The sequence below is a fragment of the Eublepharis macularius genome, chromosome 11 (genome assembly GCF_028583425.1).
Source record: "Eublepharis macularius isolate TG4126 chromosome 11, MPM_Emac_v1.0, whole genome shotgun sequence".
NCBI classification, from domain to species: Eukaryota; Metazoa; Chordata; class Lepidosauria; order Squamata; family Eublepharidae; genus Eublepharis; species Eublepharis macularius.
The window spans coordinates 82,472,827-82,491,193 of NC_072800.1; the positions used below are offsets into that span (position 1 = coordinate 82,472,827).

The 18,367-nt window shown below is 40.9% G+C and overlaps 1 protein-coding gene across 4 annotated transcripts in view; it reads right to left on the bottom strand.

The window, feature by feature from the left end:
* Nucleotides 1–18,367, bottom strand: part of RBM33 (RNA binding motif protein 33) — a 95,658-nt gene that overhangs the window by 42,143 nt on the left and 35,148 nt on the right. For all 4 annotated transcript variants that reach the window (XM_054991869.1, XM_054991868.1, XM_054991870.1 and 1 more), the window contains 5 exons: nt 17,732–17,790; nt 8,246–8,405; nt 6,492–6,820; nt 3,878–4,114; nt 3,015–3,305 (listed from right to left, as the gene is read on the bottom strand). In XM_054991869.1, the coding sequence (XP_054847844.1) occupies nt 3,015–3,305; nt 3,878–4,114; nt 6,492–6,820; nt 8,246–8,405; nt 17,732–17,790 (1,076 nt within the window). The remainder of the gene's footprint in view (nt 1–3,014; nt 3,306–3,877; nt 4,115–6,491; nt 6,821–8,245; nt 8,406–17,731; nt 17,791–18,367) is intronic.

An 18,367-nucleotide genomic window follows, 5' to 3' on the forward strand; every position in this document is an offset into this window, starting at 1 on the left:
GCTGCCTAGTTTGAGAGTCGAATCACTCACTGGGTTTTTCCTCTCCTTGGAGGGAGGGGGTTGTTCTGGTGTCTGGGAGGGAAAAGTTTTTGTTTTCATTTACATTTTAAAAACTGCTTTTTTGCTGTGTGAATTTACTGTTCATTTTGCTGCTTGTTCTTCTGGGGGGGACAGGGCTGTTTTCACCTGTTGTTAGGTTTTCTTTACAGAAGTTTGGTTGAGTTTTTTTCTGGGTTCTGCTTTCTGTTGGTATAGAAGTTTGGTTTAGTCAGGTGTTTAATTGTTGGTTGTTCTTCTGGGGAGATGTTTGTTGGGGTGCTTGGTTCAGTTTGTTAACTTGACCAAGTGGCGTTTGGGTGTACCTTTTGGGTACCCTAAGAGAGTTGTGAAGTGTGAACTTTTAAAAAGTGTGGGGAGAGAGACTGCAAAATGAGACCTCAGAAGGTCCTCACGCCCCCACCACTTGTTCTGAATTTAAATATCCATTTGGTCAGAGAAGTCAACAACCAGTACTTGATATTTACAATGAAAAGTTCCTGAAATGCATTATACAAACAGTATTGCATCATGTTTAGTCACCACTAGGGAGAAAGGCAGGGTATAAATGAAGTAAATAGTCTCTCCATATGTGCAGGGGTGGGGGGAATCATTAACATTGGGAAGAAGAGGAAGTTAATACAATCTTGCATAGAATTTGACTAATGCTGTTTTATAAATTATTTTAGAGATGCTGCATGCCATTGAAAGTTGTTCAGAAAATTTTTCTAAGATAAACAGAGGAAGGAAGGGGTTACAGAGACTTTGGGGCCAAGTGGATGCACCTTTCCCCCTTTTTTAGCGGTTATTAGCAATCAATCAGGCGGCTGAAAATGAGAAAAATGGTTAACCCCACTCATATTTCAGATTAAATTAAATAAGTTGTCCTTACTCCTTTAGTTTTGCAGTCAAATAGTCCCCCACCCAACCCCACCTACACATATACATTGCACTTTAAAACATTGTGATAAGCACTAGAAGTCATCAAAACAGGCATAATACCAAGGCATTACCAATGACTAACGGGTATGGATTTTGGAATCAAGCAGTTTTCTATATTAAGAGGCTTATGCCAGAAGACAGAACGTTAGAGATGTCTCACCTTTCTTACTTGATAATCAAATATTTCCTGTGACACAGGCTATGCTTTTGTAACCTCTCAGCTCTCTTATGAGGAAATGAAATTACAAGGTGACGCTCTGAAATCCTCTTCTTAACAAAGAAGAAAAACTAAAGTGATGAACGTATCAGACATTAAAATAAATGATTTTTAATCAAACTGCAGGGGAGTATACTCTGTTTCCTTGGGCTCTCATTTGAATAAATCATGGATGAACAGAACCTTCTCAAATTGATCTTTCTAAGGCAGAAGTATAAATTGCATGTTCTGTCTCTAAAAGACTCTACCAGCAGAGGTGTGCAAAGGAGCAGTATTCCACTCATGTATGCATTGTGAGCAATTATCATCTCACACACAAGAGCCAACCTCATGTATACTTTATGGATGGGAATACCTCCAGTATTTTTTTTTTAAGTCAAGTGGCCTTTGCTGCAGTTGAAAATGACAGCTCATACTTAGAAACAGAGTATGTGTCATACTCAAGACACACATCTTGCGGGCTACAAATTGTCCTCTTTAGCAGCAATTTTTCCCAACATATGAAAATTACCCTGGCCTTGGTGGTGCAGGAGCGTGACACCAGAACGAAGGGCACTGAAAAACCTTCAAACATGAACAGAAGCAACCTTGTATTTCTCTGGATCCAACCACTGAGCTACATTTCAAAAGTCAAACCAGTTTAATCAAAGAATGACTGACATCAGCCTACAGTACAGCATTTATGCCTGAGAGAAAAGGAAGCAATACTAGGAAGGAATGGTACTGCTTTGGGGGCCCAACTGCCTAATCTTTGCTTCCAACCCCCAATGAAAGTCTCCTTGGGCTACTTATGAAATAGTTCTGTCTTTTGCCACTACCAATACAGCTCAGATAAGCAACACCCTTCCTGACTACATATGACGCTTTGCCACCATCAGCTCTCCTGTTCACGAAACTCTTTTAACAGTGAGACTTCATTGCAGGCACCACCTCTGTTAGAGATGCAGCTAACGTCTTCAGGCAATAAGAGCCTTCTTGGTTATGTTTACGGAATGTTTGTCCACCTGATAGTCACGAGATTTGGTTGCTTGGGTCATTGAGGTGAGCAGTCAGGACTTCTTTTGTTTTTTTTTAACCAGACATTTCACTTTTAACACGGTACAGAATTTATCTGTTTTTCTGCTGTCAAGTTGCACCCGACTTGTGATAACCCCATAGGGTTTTCAAGGCAAGAGACTTCAGGGGTGGTTTTGCCATTGCCTGCCTCTGTGCAGCAACCCCAGACTTCCTTCGTGGTCTCCCTTACAAGTGCCAACCAGGGCTGACCCTGCTTAGTTCCTAAGATATAACAAGATCAGGCTAGCCTGGGCAATTTTTTTTTTAAAAATCACAGATCAGTACTGCTTAAACTCTCCTATGATAATGTGGATATTGCTAATTTAAACCATTGCTTCTGAACTGTTTATTTTATGGCTGTCCCCTCATTCGGGAATTTGTAAATGTTTAAAAGCACATGGTGGTGGCAGTAATAATAAGCAACAACAACAATTATGCATTATGACTACTACTGCTGCCAATACAAGAAGTCACAATGATCAACACAATTCCCTGGCACATTGAACTGATATGTCAGCCTCAGCAGCCTTCAACAGCTGATATGAGCTATGATATTAATAACTAGTTTTCAAGACTTCTTCTGAAACAAGTGTGACTCCAAGTTACTATAGACAGGAATGGGCAATATATAAATGGCTCATTTTGGTACTGATATGTGATTTTTTAAAAAAAAATTGCCTGTGTCTGACCTGGAAAATGTTGACCAACAGAGAGACACATGCGGTGAGAAAAATGAGGATTCCCGCGCCCCCGCCCCGCTCACCTCTGGTTCAGATTTGACCTCCACTTTGGGTTGCTGGACCACTGGAGCAGCGGCTCGAGGTTTCGCCTCTGGCCTTCCCGGCTGGTTCTTGATGCCTACAACAGGCCTCACGGCAGGAGTGGTACCGGTGATGGGCTTTACTTGAGCAGCCGGAGCTGAGGTTCGGCGGTTGTTAGTAGCCTCGATGGCATGCAGTGGTGCTATTGGCAATTCACGCAAGTTGCTGTTTCTTGGAGCCCCTGACTGGAGTTGCTGATTTGGACGCTTTACAATATTCTGTGTTGCTGTGTTCTGAAATGATGAGAACACAAAATGGTATTTAGTTTTTAATATGCAGCCCTCAGATTCTGCCCCAGAAGACATCACTGTCACAGAGAGTAAAATTTAAGTTAAATATATCTATGGATATATCTATGGAGGTTCTGAATTAGAAGTCGAATTCTACCTTGCTGTACCAATAGGTTTGGCTAAGCAATGAGGACTGTACTCTTCCAACAAGAGAACAGACTATAACCTGGCTATCCTCTTAGTTACATTTTATACTATGGAGGTAACAGTATCAACTCATTCAACTACTGGTGGCCTCAAGAAGCAAAGCTGAGCAAAACAGAATTAGGTAATTTCTGAACTCTTTCTGCTGTCAGGCAGAAGACAGGAATTCAGCAAATGGCCCTTCTTGGATACAGGAACTGTTGACACCCGTACAGTCTTTCAAATACACCCCTTAGCATACAATATATAACGTACAGTGTAACATGAGAGGGTTCTCACTCAAACGCCGACAATTTAAAATGTGCCTTTGGGGGCAGACTTGCCTCCTCCTGACACTCCAGTTTTTGCCATTGCCTTGAAAGGCCACTCACATGCCTGGGCTTCATCAGACCCTGTCTTTGCTGACACTGCATCCGATGGCTGCTTTGCTGCGGCTGTGAAGTCTGCATATGAGGCCTGAACTGGGATGGGGCAACTGGAATCAGAGGCTGGGGAGGCACCGCAAGGAGGTGGTGCTGCTGCTGATGGTGCTGCTGTGGATGCTGCGGGTGCTGCTGTGGCTGCGGATGCTGCGGATGCTGCTGTTGCAGGGGAGGGTGTAAGGGACCCTGCATGGTTTAAGGGAGAGAGGAGAAAGACATTTTTCAAAAATCAGGAGAGGACAGGCAAGCAGTTCTTTGTATAACAACAACAACAACAACAACATTCAATTTATATACTGCCCTTCAGGATGACTTAACACCCACTCAAAGTGGTTTACAAAGTATGTCATTATTATCCTCACAACAAAACACCCTGTGAGGTGGGTGGGGCTGAGAGAGCTCTGAGAGAGCTGTGACTGACCCAAGGTCACCCAGCTGGCTTCAAGTGGGGGAATTAGGAATCAAACCCAGTTCTCCAGATTAGAGCCCCGCCGCTCTTAACCACTACACCAAACTGGCTCTACCAGTCATTACAATTAGCATACATTCTTTGAAAATCCCCCCCGTTCTCAAGTGAGATCTGATTTGACAAGCAAGCTATATTACATTGTTCACTTTTCTGAAAATGAAAAGAGCTAGTTGGAGTCTGAGTAAGGTACTTCTGGCTAACGTACAATCTGACTAATTAAATTTTTAATGAACAGCTTGACCATTTAAAAATAACATAGGACACACCACTGCATTTACAGGCATCCTTACATGAAAAACATATTTGAACCAGCAGAGGGGGCTCTAACCTTTGCTGTGGTCAAATATATAATTATGCTTGATGTGTTACGTGGGAATTCCGCCCCAAGGTGGGGTCCACTGTGGAGGTGATCAAAGACCCAGACTCTTACTTACACTGGGATTCATTTGAGCTCAAGGTGCCAGCAGGAGGGGAAGAAAGAGACAGGACACTGGCACACCTAAAAAGCAGCTACAGCTTTTGCTGAATATATGAAACAGAAAGAATTTCAGCAAGCCTGTATTATATTTACCCAAGCTGATGAAGCATCACAAACGAGTCGGGAGAAATCTAACCAAGGAGATTTCCATCTCCTCCTCCTTGAGGGTGCCTTTTATACCTTTTTCCTCTCTTCTTTGAGATCTTACTTGGGATGGTTACTAAGGTACCCACGCCTATATGGGCCTTTCCAATTGGACCTACCCACTGACGCAGATTCGATGCAGTTAACCGTTTTCAGCATGGCATGGGCTGTTTCTGGGTTCAAAGAAAAACCAATCTAATTTGGGTAACTTCCCCTTTTCAGCTATAACATGCTCTGCCCATGATCTTTATGCTTCTGGCATCTCCAAAGGGCTTGACTCTGGGTGGATTCCTCTCTCTACCAGGTCAGTTATCCTGAACGTCATGGTTTAACTGCATTCCTATATCCATGGTTGTGCTTAGTTCCTTTTCTCTTACAAGTGGTATTATTGCTTATTAATTAGAGAGACCCTCTGTTTCCTTGGGTTAATTCAAGTCACACAGTAAACAAGCTAATTTTAATTTCAACTGGAATGCAGGAAATCTGTGAGAAGAAATCAGAGGGTGTAGCAAGGTTATGGTAAGCCAGCTGGCTTCTGCTGCAGTTGAAATCAAGATTTGTGGCTTATTGAAAACTCAACCTGGAAGGGAACTTACTCTAAATAAAGGATCAAAATGAAATGGGGGGGGGGAGGATCTGGGGATCAGTCTCCGGGCTTATAAAAGAGTGGGAAGACCTGGAGGATCACATCTGGGCCTATGAGATTGCATGCTTAATTTACTTGCTGTATGGGGACACGTTTTTAAACAAAAGGTTATTTTCATAGTTCTGCTGAAAATAATCACTTTAGGAAACCATGGAATATGCAAGAAAGTCAGATTTCAAACTTTTCTAATCTTATTAATGGAGAACAGTTTCACAAAAATCAAAGCAGTTTAACATATTAAATTTAAACTGCCATGCCAGTATAAAGCTGCCACTAAAGCCCTCATAATTCATTTAACAGGGCACATGGAAGGAAGCATGTTTTCATGCTTGCAGCAGCAACAATACACACATTTAAATTTATCGTGACATCAGTTCAAACATTAAACACTCCAGGAGAATGAGCAAGTGATGTTTTCAAAAAATATCCCAGTGTTCGCTACTTAAATGACATGTTTGTAGGTTTTTTACTTGCAGTCTTAGCTGCACTTAATCATCTTCACAAACGTCAGAAAGAAGAGAGCTGGGGAAGGGAGCTTTCGTTCGTATGGGTGTGTGACATGACTGCAAGTTTCTAAGAGAGTCCTGGAGAGGCAAAAATTTTCCCACAAAACTGAGGGAATTCATTTCCAAAACTAATCACCATCTCTGTTCTTTTTACGACAGGAGGATGAAAGAATTTTGCCTAGTGATCAAAACAAGACGCCCACAGAATGGCAAACAGAGGGCCTGGTATGAGGAAAAACTCACCCTCAGAGCTCAAGCCAAAAAAGCCAGGCAGACAGATCACTGAACGCTTACTCCGGATCAGGGTTATGGTTTCATACCTGTATGTTGGGCTGTCCGTGAGCTGCCAAAAAGGGCTGCCCTGGGGCCTGCAGGAAGGGCTGCCTGGGTGGAAGGAACGGTCGAGCACCTGTTGCTCCAGGCTGGTTGAAGTGAAGAACTCCCACAGGACCCTGAGGCTGCATGTTCGGTCTAACCAGCCTCTCTCTGGGATATACGGGCTGCTGCCCTTGCTGATTAAAACCGGGTCCAGGCTGACTGAAAGGGAGTGGATTCTGACTGGGAACGGGATGGCTGCTGTTGAGAAGAGGAGGAGGAGGTGGTGGTGGACTCCGTTGCTCAAATAAGTGATGGCTAGGAAATCTTGGCTCTACCAAAAAAAAAAGGAAAAGGCACACTACCACTCTGTCCATAAATAAAACTTCCACTCCGTCTTTACTGTAAATAAGTCAAAAGCACACCAAAGTGAGGATACTCATGAAAAAACAAGGTTTGCTCCTACCACCCTATGAGAACTGGGTATCATTTAACTTCATTTATAACAGAAGTGGGTGGACAATCAGAATGAGAAGAGACCATCTTGGTTCTGAAGTCCAATCTGTTATTCTGAAGTAAAGCCATTCCCAAACACCATACCTAATCTCCAATTAAACCATACAATGCAAACTATTGTTATTGGTACATTTTAATCCTGATCTTCCCCCTAAGGAGATCAGGGCAATGAATATTTCTTCCCTCCACTATTGTATTTTTACAGCAATCCAGTGAAGCAGATTATGCTGGAGGAGAGGGAAAAATCATAAAGCTCAATGTCCCAGGGAGAGGATTTTGCTGAGTTACAAATTAGACAATCCCGGTCCAAACTCTGCATTTGCCATGGTGGCTTTAGGCAAACTACGCTCTTAGCCTCAGCTCTGCACCACCACCACTTGCATTATCTGAATACTACTGACCTACTTCAGAGGCTCATTGTAACAACTGCAATTAGGTAGCACATGGGGAGCACTCGGAAAATTTGAAAGTGCTATATAAATGCCATTATAAACAAAGTATTTGTTTGCAACCCAAAAAAGTCTGCAGGGCTTAGAACACCAAGCAATTCAAAAGGGAGAAGGGGCACACGAAGCGGCCTTATATCGAGTCAGACCGTTGGTGTACCAAGGTCACTATACTGTCTGCCGTGAACAGAAGAAGTCCACCAGATGAGAGGCTGAAGTCTTCCATATCATCTACTACCCAATCCTTTCAACTAAAGACTCCAGGGACTGGAATGCTGGCAAAGCAGATGCACCATCACTGAGCCATGAGCCTGCCCCAAACAATGTCAGGAAAACGAGTTCAGCCACAGTGTCCGTTATTTCTAAACTGGAAGAGATTATAACTTGCAATCAAAAAATGACAAAACAGACTCAACTAATGTCTCAGTACCTGCCTACCATGCATTTGGAACTGCAATTTCATCAATCCAATGGAACGGGCATCCAAGTGAGACTACAGAAGGCTCTACTGCTGGACAGAAGCCATCTTGAAGTCTACACCCCGCTGCCTTCATACATTAGATATTTTTCTGTTATGAGACTGTAAGTAATCATTTCCTTCCTTTCCCCTAAAGTCTGAACCATCAAGATGGCTTGGAAACTGGGTTCAAATTGCTAAATGTGGAGCTCCAAATAGGGCGATGATTCGGCAGCTTTGGCTGCAAATTGGAGGGCCAATATAAAAATTCTGGCTCAGCAGTTCAAATGAAGGCTAACCAATCAATTCAGACTGATACTTTGACACGCAAGGACCCTACCTCCCATGAAGAAAGGCTCTCTGTCCTGTGGAGGTGGTGGCGGCAGCGGTGGCGGTGGTGGTGGCGGCCCTCGCCATTGATCTTGGAGGGGGAGTCTGGGGGCTTGACTGAAGTTGGCAGGGACAGGTCCAGGAGGGTTCTGCTGAAAATCAGGTGGTCCCTGAATACAAAGGGGGGGGGGAGAAACACAAGGCTAAGCCAGTTTTGGAGCAGTTCTTCTACAGCGCATTTAGACTATCTTCTTTCAAACAATACAATTATCTCGTATAATCTGTACTAACAGGGAAACCCTACTGAGTCCTATCTGCCATTGTGGCAGCAACATTGAACCTAAGCACAGTATTCTTTACAATGAATGCAAAATGTTTTAATAATCACAGCAGCACCACAGGAATGCCATCTCTTTTCAAGCTTACTGAAATCCATGCAATTATTGACCTTCTATCCCATTAATCCAAAAGTCTGAATGTCTACTTTAGAAAATGCTCCTGACATTTATCTCTTTAAACCATGCTATTCTTTGCTATCTATTTAGTACAACCTAAGCAGCCAAAATGAAGCTACTTTAATTTTCTGGATGTCATAAATTGATTTTCCCCCCTTTCTGAAGTAAAGAAATCATATTTCAAGAATAACAGGGATCCAATGTTTGACAAAGCACATAACCCTAAATACTTAAGCATCTCAAGCATTCATTACCTAAGGGATATGAAAAATTAACATAGATTTGCCACCTTTGGTTTTAAATAAATTCTTTAAAGACTGATACAAGATTCAGCTATTTCATAGCCAGAATTGGAAGAAGCCATTTAACGGAAGCTGGGTTACAGAATCTTTTTTTCCTGTGTTCTAGTAAGGAATGTATGTGTTGCACCATTTGCAAACTTTTAAGAAAAGGCCAATTTTAAGAAAATTTTAAGAAAAGAGCTGCTGTAGCATAGTGTTAAGTAGCTGGGCTGTGAATCAGCACTCTGTTGATTCCATTCCCACTGCTGACAGATCAAATCCCACTACTGCCAAGAGCTTAGCCCGTGGCCTTGGGTAACCCACTCCTCTCAGCCCCAGCTCCCCAGCTGTATTGTGGGGATGAAAATAATACTGCCTTTGTTCACTGCTCTGAGTGGGGCACTAATCTGTCTAGAAGAGCAGTATATAAACACAGTTATTATTATTAACTTAAAACCATGTTCAGGCATTGACCAGCTAAATGGTTAAGAAGTGATGATATTCTATCATCATACCTTATCCCACAGCACACAGAACAGTTGTTAGAACCTTCTCAGCCCTGTTTGTGTTGAATATTTAAAATTAATGCCATCTTTAAAAAGGACTCATCAATGAACTCATAATCAGCACGTGAGATAAAGAAAAGCCGTTCGATAAAGAAAAGAGAATTCAGGACTGCTTCATGACAAGAAGCCAACTTCAGATTAATGAAGTTACAATGAAAACAGTTCCAAGCAAGAGAAGGGCCTGTACCATTATGGTGCAAAGCTTGCAATATTGCACCTGCTTGTACTATTTTTCAAGGAACTACATTCTCCAAAAGTAGATTTCATGCAACTGTCTTTTCTAGAAACAGAGCTATCAAAAATAACAGATTGGATCCCACCACCTTTTCTACTCAACCTCACACAACTCCACATGGACTTTGTCCAAAAGGATCCCCAACCCCCCACTATAGCTTTTTTCCAGCAATCACAAGGGCCACTCCAGCTCTCATTAGCAGGAAGGCTGGTAGGAGCCAATCTACTATTTGCAAAAAGAGAAGTAACATTTTTCAGGTAGTAGCAAAAATGTATATAATCCTGCCATGAACAACATGCCCCTTCACAGCACATTCAGTTCTTTTTATTTAAATGCTTCCTCCCAACATCTGAAGCTAATTTTGATTAAAGCGATTAGAATATCTGTAAAGACGCTTATCAAAAACAGACCGGACACACTAATTTTTCATTAGTCTACAGAAGAACTCCTCAGCTCTTCTTAAAGACTATCATCAAAAATCCAAAGGGCTGTCGCTCAGAAGACAGAACTTGTTCTCTCATGCTCCAGAAGTCAGGACTAGAACTAAAGCAGAGAGATTACAAAGAGGCAGATTTCAGCCATATGTTTGGAAAAACTTCGTAATGGTAAGAGATGTTCAAGAGTAGAACAGGAGACAAAGGAATTTAACCTCTTTCACCAGAGGCCTTTAATCAGAGGCTGGATGGCTGTCTGTGTTAGGTATGCTGTAGAATATCCCTGATTGGAGCCTGACTGGGGGATAGGGGTGAACTAGATGACATATCAAGACTTCCACTTCTCACTCTGTAACTACGGTCCCTGAAAACTCTCTGTTCTTCAGCCTCCCTTGGAAGGTTACATACCACCCATTTCTTTATTCAGATTACTATGGTTATATTTTTCATATCATATTTTAAAAACCACAAGTCTGCCCTACACAAACAGGAACTCTGCAGTGAATGTCAACTATAGACACACTTACAGAATGCCTCTAAGTACCACTGGGTTAATAAGAATACTTGATATGACAAGTATCTTTTAAAACTTGGTCATCAACAAGTGATCTTGGTCATCAACACGTATACAAGTGCTAAAATGTTGTGTTCTAGTAACACAATACCCAGGCCAGATTTTTTTTTGGCACTCAGCTATATTTCAAACTCAGTATCGTACAAATAAAATTATTCTGTATCTGCCACAAATAAAATCTCAATATGCACAAATGTTTCCTTCTCTGCAGTTTTATCTGACTATCTTGAGAAAGCAGCAAGGTGTAAAATCTCTCCATGTAAGATTCTTTGTAAGCAGGCAAAGCGGACTTATTTATATTGCTAACCTCAGAGCATTGCATGACTGCTGCAGCATATCTCATTTCAGAACTTTGGGGCATCTGTAGCCATGTTACATACCATCACCAAGTAAACTGGAAAGGCTCATAGCTCCTGTCACCACATGTCATCTATGTGCAGAAGGGGGAACAGCATACAGCTTGCCCTCAGGCCACCCTGCAAATTCTTCCAGTAAAGCCACACTTTCTTGTCCAAGTCAGGACAAGAACAGACAGGCTTCTTGGATCCAGAGCAGATGGGAAATTGAAATTTAGCCCCACCTGAACAGTCTGATGGCAGGAACCGTCCATATCAGGATGTTTTCCTCGGGAGGAGGGCAACATCAAATATAAAGAAGTTAAAATACTACATAGCCACAAGAACATTTATCCATAATCTGCTATTTAAGTCACACTGCTACCAATCGGAGCTTATGCATCTTTTTCACCCAGCGTAACCCACTGCTCACTGCAGAATGCACAGCCAATGTCATTCTCATGCGATTCCCTGCCAGCCAGGAGAAACAGCAGGGGCACCAGCCCAGGCTGCCGATCTGTTTTTTCTGGAAGTGGAACATTCCAAAAGCGAGCTTTGAATTCTCACACCCCTCAGAAGATCCATGTAATCATCACAGTTTATTAAGCTGTATTAATTTAAAACAGAGGTACTTATTTCATGGAATCCCACATCATACATCTAATGCTCAACACACAGCACATTCATGTTCACGAACAATTTCAACCACCACCCTGCAACATAGATCAGTATTAGCCCTGCTCTGCAGATGGTTTTAGTAAGCCTTTTGTTTCTCATGAAATAACGGTCCTAAAATTATGTTTAACCAGAGCCCAAGCCCTGTTAGGCATTTCCTTCTCCTATGCTCCCTTCCATTCTACAACGTATAGAAGTCATTACCTGGGCATAATCAATTACCTTAACAAAACCTCGTTACCAATTTGGTCTACTTTGTTCCGGAGATGAGTGACTCATTGAACATGACTTACACATACACAGGCAATACTACTTTCTGAAAGAACATGAGATAAGGTTACCTTAATCCTGTCAAAGAATTACACTATTTTGCTTTCCTTTTTATCCTCTCAAATTTATCCTCCCTAGTTAAGAAATTAACACTCTCTCATACAATTCTTACACAAATTGTACTTTTACTTTTCAGCATCTCTTGTTAATTACATGATGTTATCTACTATAATCTATTCATGAACCACTGATAACTTTGGCTACCAATAAAAGAGAAAACTTAGCATAAATTGCTTAGCACAAAGTTAATCTTATAAAGGAAGGAATAAAGAGGATCTAACCACTATAATGACTTATCTGCTTTCCTAGAAGGGTCACTCTATACTTTTTTCCCAGAGACTAATTAAATACCCTAACAATGTCATTGAAACTTCATGAATCTTTTAATAAATTACATCCTGTCTCTACAACATGTTTTCATTTATTAATCTCACTTAAAATGCAAAGAGGCCAGGAGAATGCCACTGACACCAACGTAGGGATACTCTGTTAATTCTTATTAAAACAGCATCAATGCAAAGTATCAGCATTCAGGGTAACCTATGATACAGTTAAAGCTAAAGCTATCCGTCAAAAATATTAATCCTCTTATTTTAGCAGCCACTAGACTTGGACTTCTCTTGGATAAACAACCTTAATAATTCTATCACGACAGGGCATGATTCATAGGGATGGGGCTCCTGGGAATGTCTCAAAACGTGCTCCATAGCCACTATTTTCTCAGCAAACCATTTTTGAGGATTCCCAAAGGACTTGGAATTGGCCTCAAGCTGAAGCTTTTCATGGGTTTGCACCAATCAGAGGTACAAAGCCAGTATAAAGGGAGAAGGGAATGGACTGTACACGACTATTACGTGCCTGTTTGCTGCATAATAAAACAACATCTTCAAAGACCATTTCCAGTCTTCAAATAGTCAATAGTCTTCATGGCCCCAACTCCAGCTTCTTTAAATAACTCCTGGTGTGGATGACCACTTGGATGCCTACAACAGGGGTTAGGGATTAACAGCACCCCCCCCCCGCCCCCGCCCCCATATGATATACTTCACTAACCAGTAAAGGGCAGATTAGCTGAACCACAGAACCTCATGCCTGCATCTTACTGAGGCCTGTCTCTTGTTTTCAGAAGCTATGGGTTTTTAAGAAGTTGCTCTTCAACTTCCTTGTTTCCATACAAAATGACATATACAAATATTTAGGAAAGAATTATTCCAAATTACATATTCTAAAGCTTCCAAAAACACAACAGTTCAGGACTACTTAACAGTATTGTGTGCTTCATGATAATCCCCTCCTGTCCTCAGCATTTCAGGAAAAGCTGGTTCCTCAGACAGACTCTGATGGCTTTGCAAACTACCAGCGTTTTTAGCTCAGAGGAGACAGAGACAATTGTTTGAAATTTAAGGAGGGGGTAAATTATTACTTCTGTTTCCAGAGAAATCATCTAAAATAATAATCAGTAATGATTCATTAAATTCTGTCCATCTAATGTTCACCTGGGCTGCAAGTATAGAAAAAAAATGGATGGTTACATCTTGAACTGCACTGGACGCGATCTTTTATTTGTTGGACGGTGAAACCAGGAGAAAAGTTAGTAACAACAACATTCGATTTATATACTGCCCTTCAGGACAACTTAACACCCATTCAGAGCGGTTAACAATGTGTGTTGTTATTATCCTCACGACAATCACCCTCCCTGTGAGGTGGGTGGGGCTGAGAGAGCTCCACGAAGCTGTGACTGATCCAAGGTCACCCAGCTGGTTTCAAGGAGAGGAGTGAGGAATCAAACCCAGTTCACCAGATTAGAGTCCTGCTGCTCTTAACCACTACACCAAACTGGCTGGTTGAAGCTTCTACTCAGCATTTCCTGAACCCAAAGCCTCCATCTCTGTTTCTTATCAATATCTGATATTCTTAAAGTGAGCTTTCAAACATGGAGGTTGTGTTCAGTCATCACTCCTAATAGTGACTGAAAGACTTGTCCTGTGACAACGTGTATTCCTTTAAAAAAATGCATCAGTTAAAAATCTCATGAGCTTTATTGCCTGTCTGCACCAAGAATCACTCGTCTTAAAACTTGAGGCCCAATATGTTTCACAGACAAGTTTTGATAGGTCCGACCTACCTTGCAGCCTTCTTCCCTACCATTCCAGAACCCCTGTAGTTCAAAAATTAGATCAGTCATTCCTGCATACAAGCTCATATTGAAAGAAAAGATTCCTAACAGAATAATTTCTTATTCCAAATTTTGTCCAAATTACATTCATTGAGATTCTTTTTCCAGAGCATGTTAACTATCTGCCAGCCATATTGTTTTAAGGTGTCTGATGTATTCCATATATACCCATTACGAATGTCTAAATTTACAGCAGTTATAATCCATAACAAGCACCTATAATTTTGGCTTGACGGTATCATTTGTAAAGAGAATGCACCATGCAGAAAGCGCAAGGGAAAGGGTTACTTCGTTTCAGAAGCCCCCTTTCCCACTCCTGTTTAATAGCTGTTACCATCATGTTTAGCTTCTGCTGCTCCTCCTGCAGATGGGAATTCACTGATATGATTAAATTTGATGGTATGATAATGTATGGTAATAGTGATTAATCAGAAGCCCACTAGCAAATGGAGGATGTTTGTTATTATGTCACCTGCATTTTAAATTGCATTTCCCCTCTGCCAGCCTGACACTGTCTGACAGCAGGAGGGGGAGGGGGAATGCAGGAGGATCTCAGACTGCCTCTGTTTGCTACTACTTATGGATCTGATAAGAGAAAATGCTCATAGCTCCATCACTACTGTAAGCGCTGTAATTATAGGCCTATGTAGACAAGTTGTGAAAATGCTATCCGCTCATAAGGAAAGCCTGCCGGAGGTGCTGAGGAAGCTCAGTTGCACATCTGCAAGAGCTATAATAGGAGAGAAATGTAATTTGATTCAGCAGTCTCATTCAAACATGATTTGCATGAAATGCCATATAAAAGCTCTATCCAAGAAATGTCAATCATGACCACCTGATACCTTGTATCACGTTAGAAAGAAAACAAAATGCTCTCCATACTATGTGGGATTTGCTACTGCTACTGCTGCACAGTAATAGAGCGAAAATTTTATTTACTGTTACGCTATAACAAGCAGAATCATCATGGTAACTCTGCTGTCTTTTTTTATGTCTTATACCTAAACAAACAGTGTTACAAGGGTGTAATCCGCTCTCTCTCCAACGCTCAGAAGAACAGTCACAAGACACTTGGAACCAGAGGGAATGTTTCAGAAAGGTCTATTTGCGTATTTTTATACATATTCTTGTGTAACCTAAAAGAATGAAATATGAACACAACATACACATCCTACAGGTAGCTAGCTATGGAGTCAAGGCCTTCAGTTCTCAGGTTTCCTATCAATAAGAATATTTGAAAGGGTAAGTCTATCTGTCAGCCATTAGAATCAAAGATTCCCAAAACTGTTGTCTTCAAGCACAGACAGTGCGATTTCAACAAATGTCTCTTTCTTCTTGGCATGTGCTAGTCAGCTTTGATAAGGTCAAGAAAGTATCTGGCTTTACTTTGTCATCTCCTGAAAGAACTGCATGAGATTCTCATCATTTCAGTATTTATAGAACGATATGAATAAACACTTTCCCAATATAGTGGAAGAGTTTGCATTAGAAGATATTAATGCAAAAATACAAAATAAATCTACGATCTGAATTAGGTGAACAATTTTACATAGGTTGCTCTGACTGCCATGTCTTCATTTCTTAAAATAGTCTTAATATGCACCCCGGCTGCAAATCACTGGGATGATTAAAAACTTGGGAAAGAAAGGTAAGAAGGATGCTACTTGTTAACACCTCCACCGAACTCTACAACTAGATTGCCATACAACTTACACAAGACCAATCAGAGCACATGGAGCAATTTGTAACTGGAGTTCAATCTGTTCGGATTCTACCTATTATATACATACAGACTTACACACTTTCTTCTCCACCTAAGGTTCAGGGAAGACCCTGTTTTACTCCTCCATTCTTACCTCTGCCTAAGCAGCACAGCATGAATGGCCAAACCGGCTTTCCCTAGCTCCCGGAGCAACTTTATTCTGGCTTTAAGTTGCCTGCAAATTGTCATCATGGTATGCTAGTTTACTTGCGCTCAGTTTTGCTTGGATGGAATTGAGGTTTTCTATGTCCTATACTCAATTTTTACTGTATTAGGACTTTATGTGCACTCTGCAAAGGAAAAAGACCACTGTCAAACTGCCATTGAAGGAGGCCTTTCAGGAAGTACACTTTTTTTTCAGCTGCCCCCAACTGCGTACCACCATCTAAGCTCACACGCTAGTACCCTGACTACTGGTTAGGCCAACTCATTTATAAAACCTGGCCATGCACAAGTCATGATTGTCTGGGGCTGCAGACTAGTGTGCAGAAATTGAAGTGAGAGTTTCCAGGATAACTAATGTTCAGTATTTAGTGAAAGACGGTCATAATGATTTCCACTATTTTAATAAATCTTGGGATTCTTGCTAATGGAGGTACTCTTCCAGGCAGAAATATGTAACAAAATTCTCTTTACTACAAAAGGAAATTTGTATTATGGGGGAAAAAATCTTCTGATTAAATCTAAAGCTGTCATAGCTTTGAGCACACATTACTAGGCTCTTTCATACTAAAGTAAAGCGCTTGCAATGCTTTCAAGCTGCCTATGGGTTTCAAGACATTTTTAGTATGTTTTAATATAAATTCTGCAATAATCCCTCAAAGAAAATGCAGGCACAGTCAATGATTAGATAAGCATCTTTAAAGGAAAAATAATCCTTCTATTGTAAGAATATGGAAATCGCAAATCTACTTCTATAATTTGAGAGGTACATTTTCTACTTTCAGCTAATTTGTGTGTACATCTCTTGTCAAGTACAAACAGTGATTTTGTATATGAAAACAATCTTCACGGCTACTGCCACAATTGCTTTAGAATTAAATTTTCAATACTTATGCAATTAAAAGAAATGTATGGACCTGCATTTCTGGAAAATTAAGGCAACAATATTGACCAAACATCTTCACTACATAATTGGATGTTCAGTGTAAAGAGACCAAAAAACTGTTAAATTTACACATTGCAAGAGGAGTGTGTATACTCAATGCCATTCGAAGAAGTAATCAATCAAGGCTGGTGGATTAGCTAAGAGAAAGAGCGGGTTAGTGTGTTTTAGAAGCCAAAGATAAGGAAGAGGAGGCGGGTCAGTCAATGCCAGACCAACTTCTGAAATTAATTACTTAAAATAACCACGCGCAGTGCTTTTTTATTAAATAAGCAATTTTCCTATTTGTACTGAAAGGACTGTAATAAACAGAAAGGTGCATTTTTGACTCCCCATTGGAGAGACTGATTCAACAATTTGACAATTAAACAAAATTAATTCTGCTCTCAAAAATTCATTGACCTTAAGCTTTTAACAAACAATTTTCTACTGCACAGATCATTGTCAATATTTACAAATCCGTAAAAATTATATTTCATTGGCACTGCTTTTATTTGCCATATTAATATTTCTTTGCAAATGTATGCTTATCCATATCACAGAAGAAGAAACAGCTGCTACTCACAGGAAATCTCTGGGGTCCTACAGCAGGTCTTGGCTGGGTTGGGACTGGCAGCAAGGGCACTAAAAACAAGGATCACACCTTTGAAATCAATTTGTTTTAGCCAAGACTCCGTGCCATTTTTATAAACCATCACAATCACAGGCAGCTGCCTCCCCCACTCCCACAAATAGCTGCAGGCAGTCAAAATTAGTTAACAGCATGCAACAGGGCAATTAGGATTCTAAGAGCGTTGACTGCAAAAATGTGTCTCTTTTTTTTTAAAAAAAAGAACTGTATATTTTCTTTTAATGGCAGCTTGCTATAGTGGCTCAAATGTCAGCACTACTAAAAAACTGAACCACAGACTATATTTCCAGTCACGCTACATCAGACTGTACTTCATTCCCACCCCTACAAATGCCAGGAGCGACACCACTGTAAATTAATCCAACAGTCCATATATTTACAAGCTTGGCAAATTTTATTCTGCTTCCTAGCACCAGGTTTTCAAAGAATCTGGATTGCTGCTGGGAACACTGGACCAAATGGAAAGAGGAGGGGTAGCGACGTGACCCTTCTGCAGAAATCAGAACCAACCATTTTGAGGGAAATTATCCAATGCCCTAAACAAAGTGTGATTTTACATAGCATGTTGAT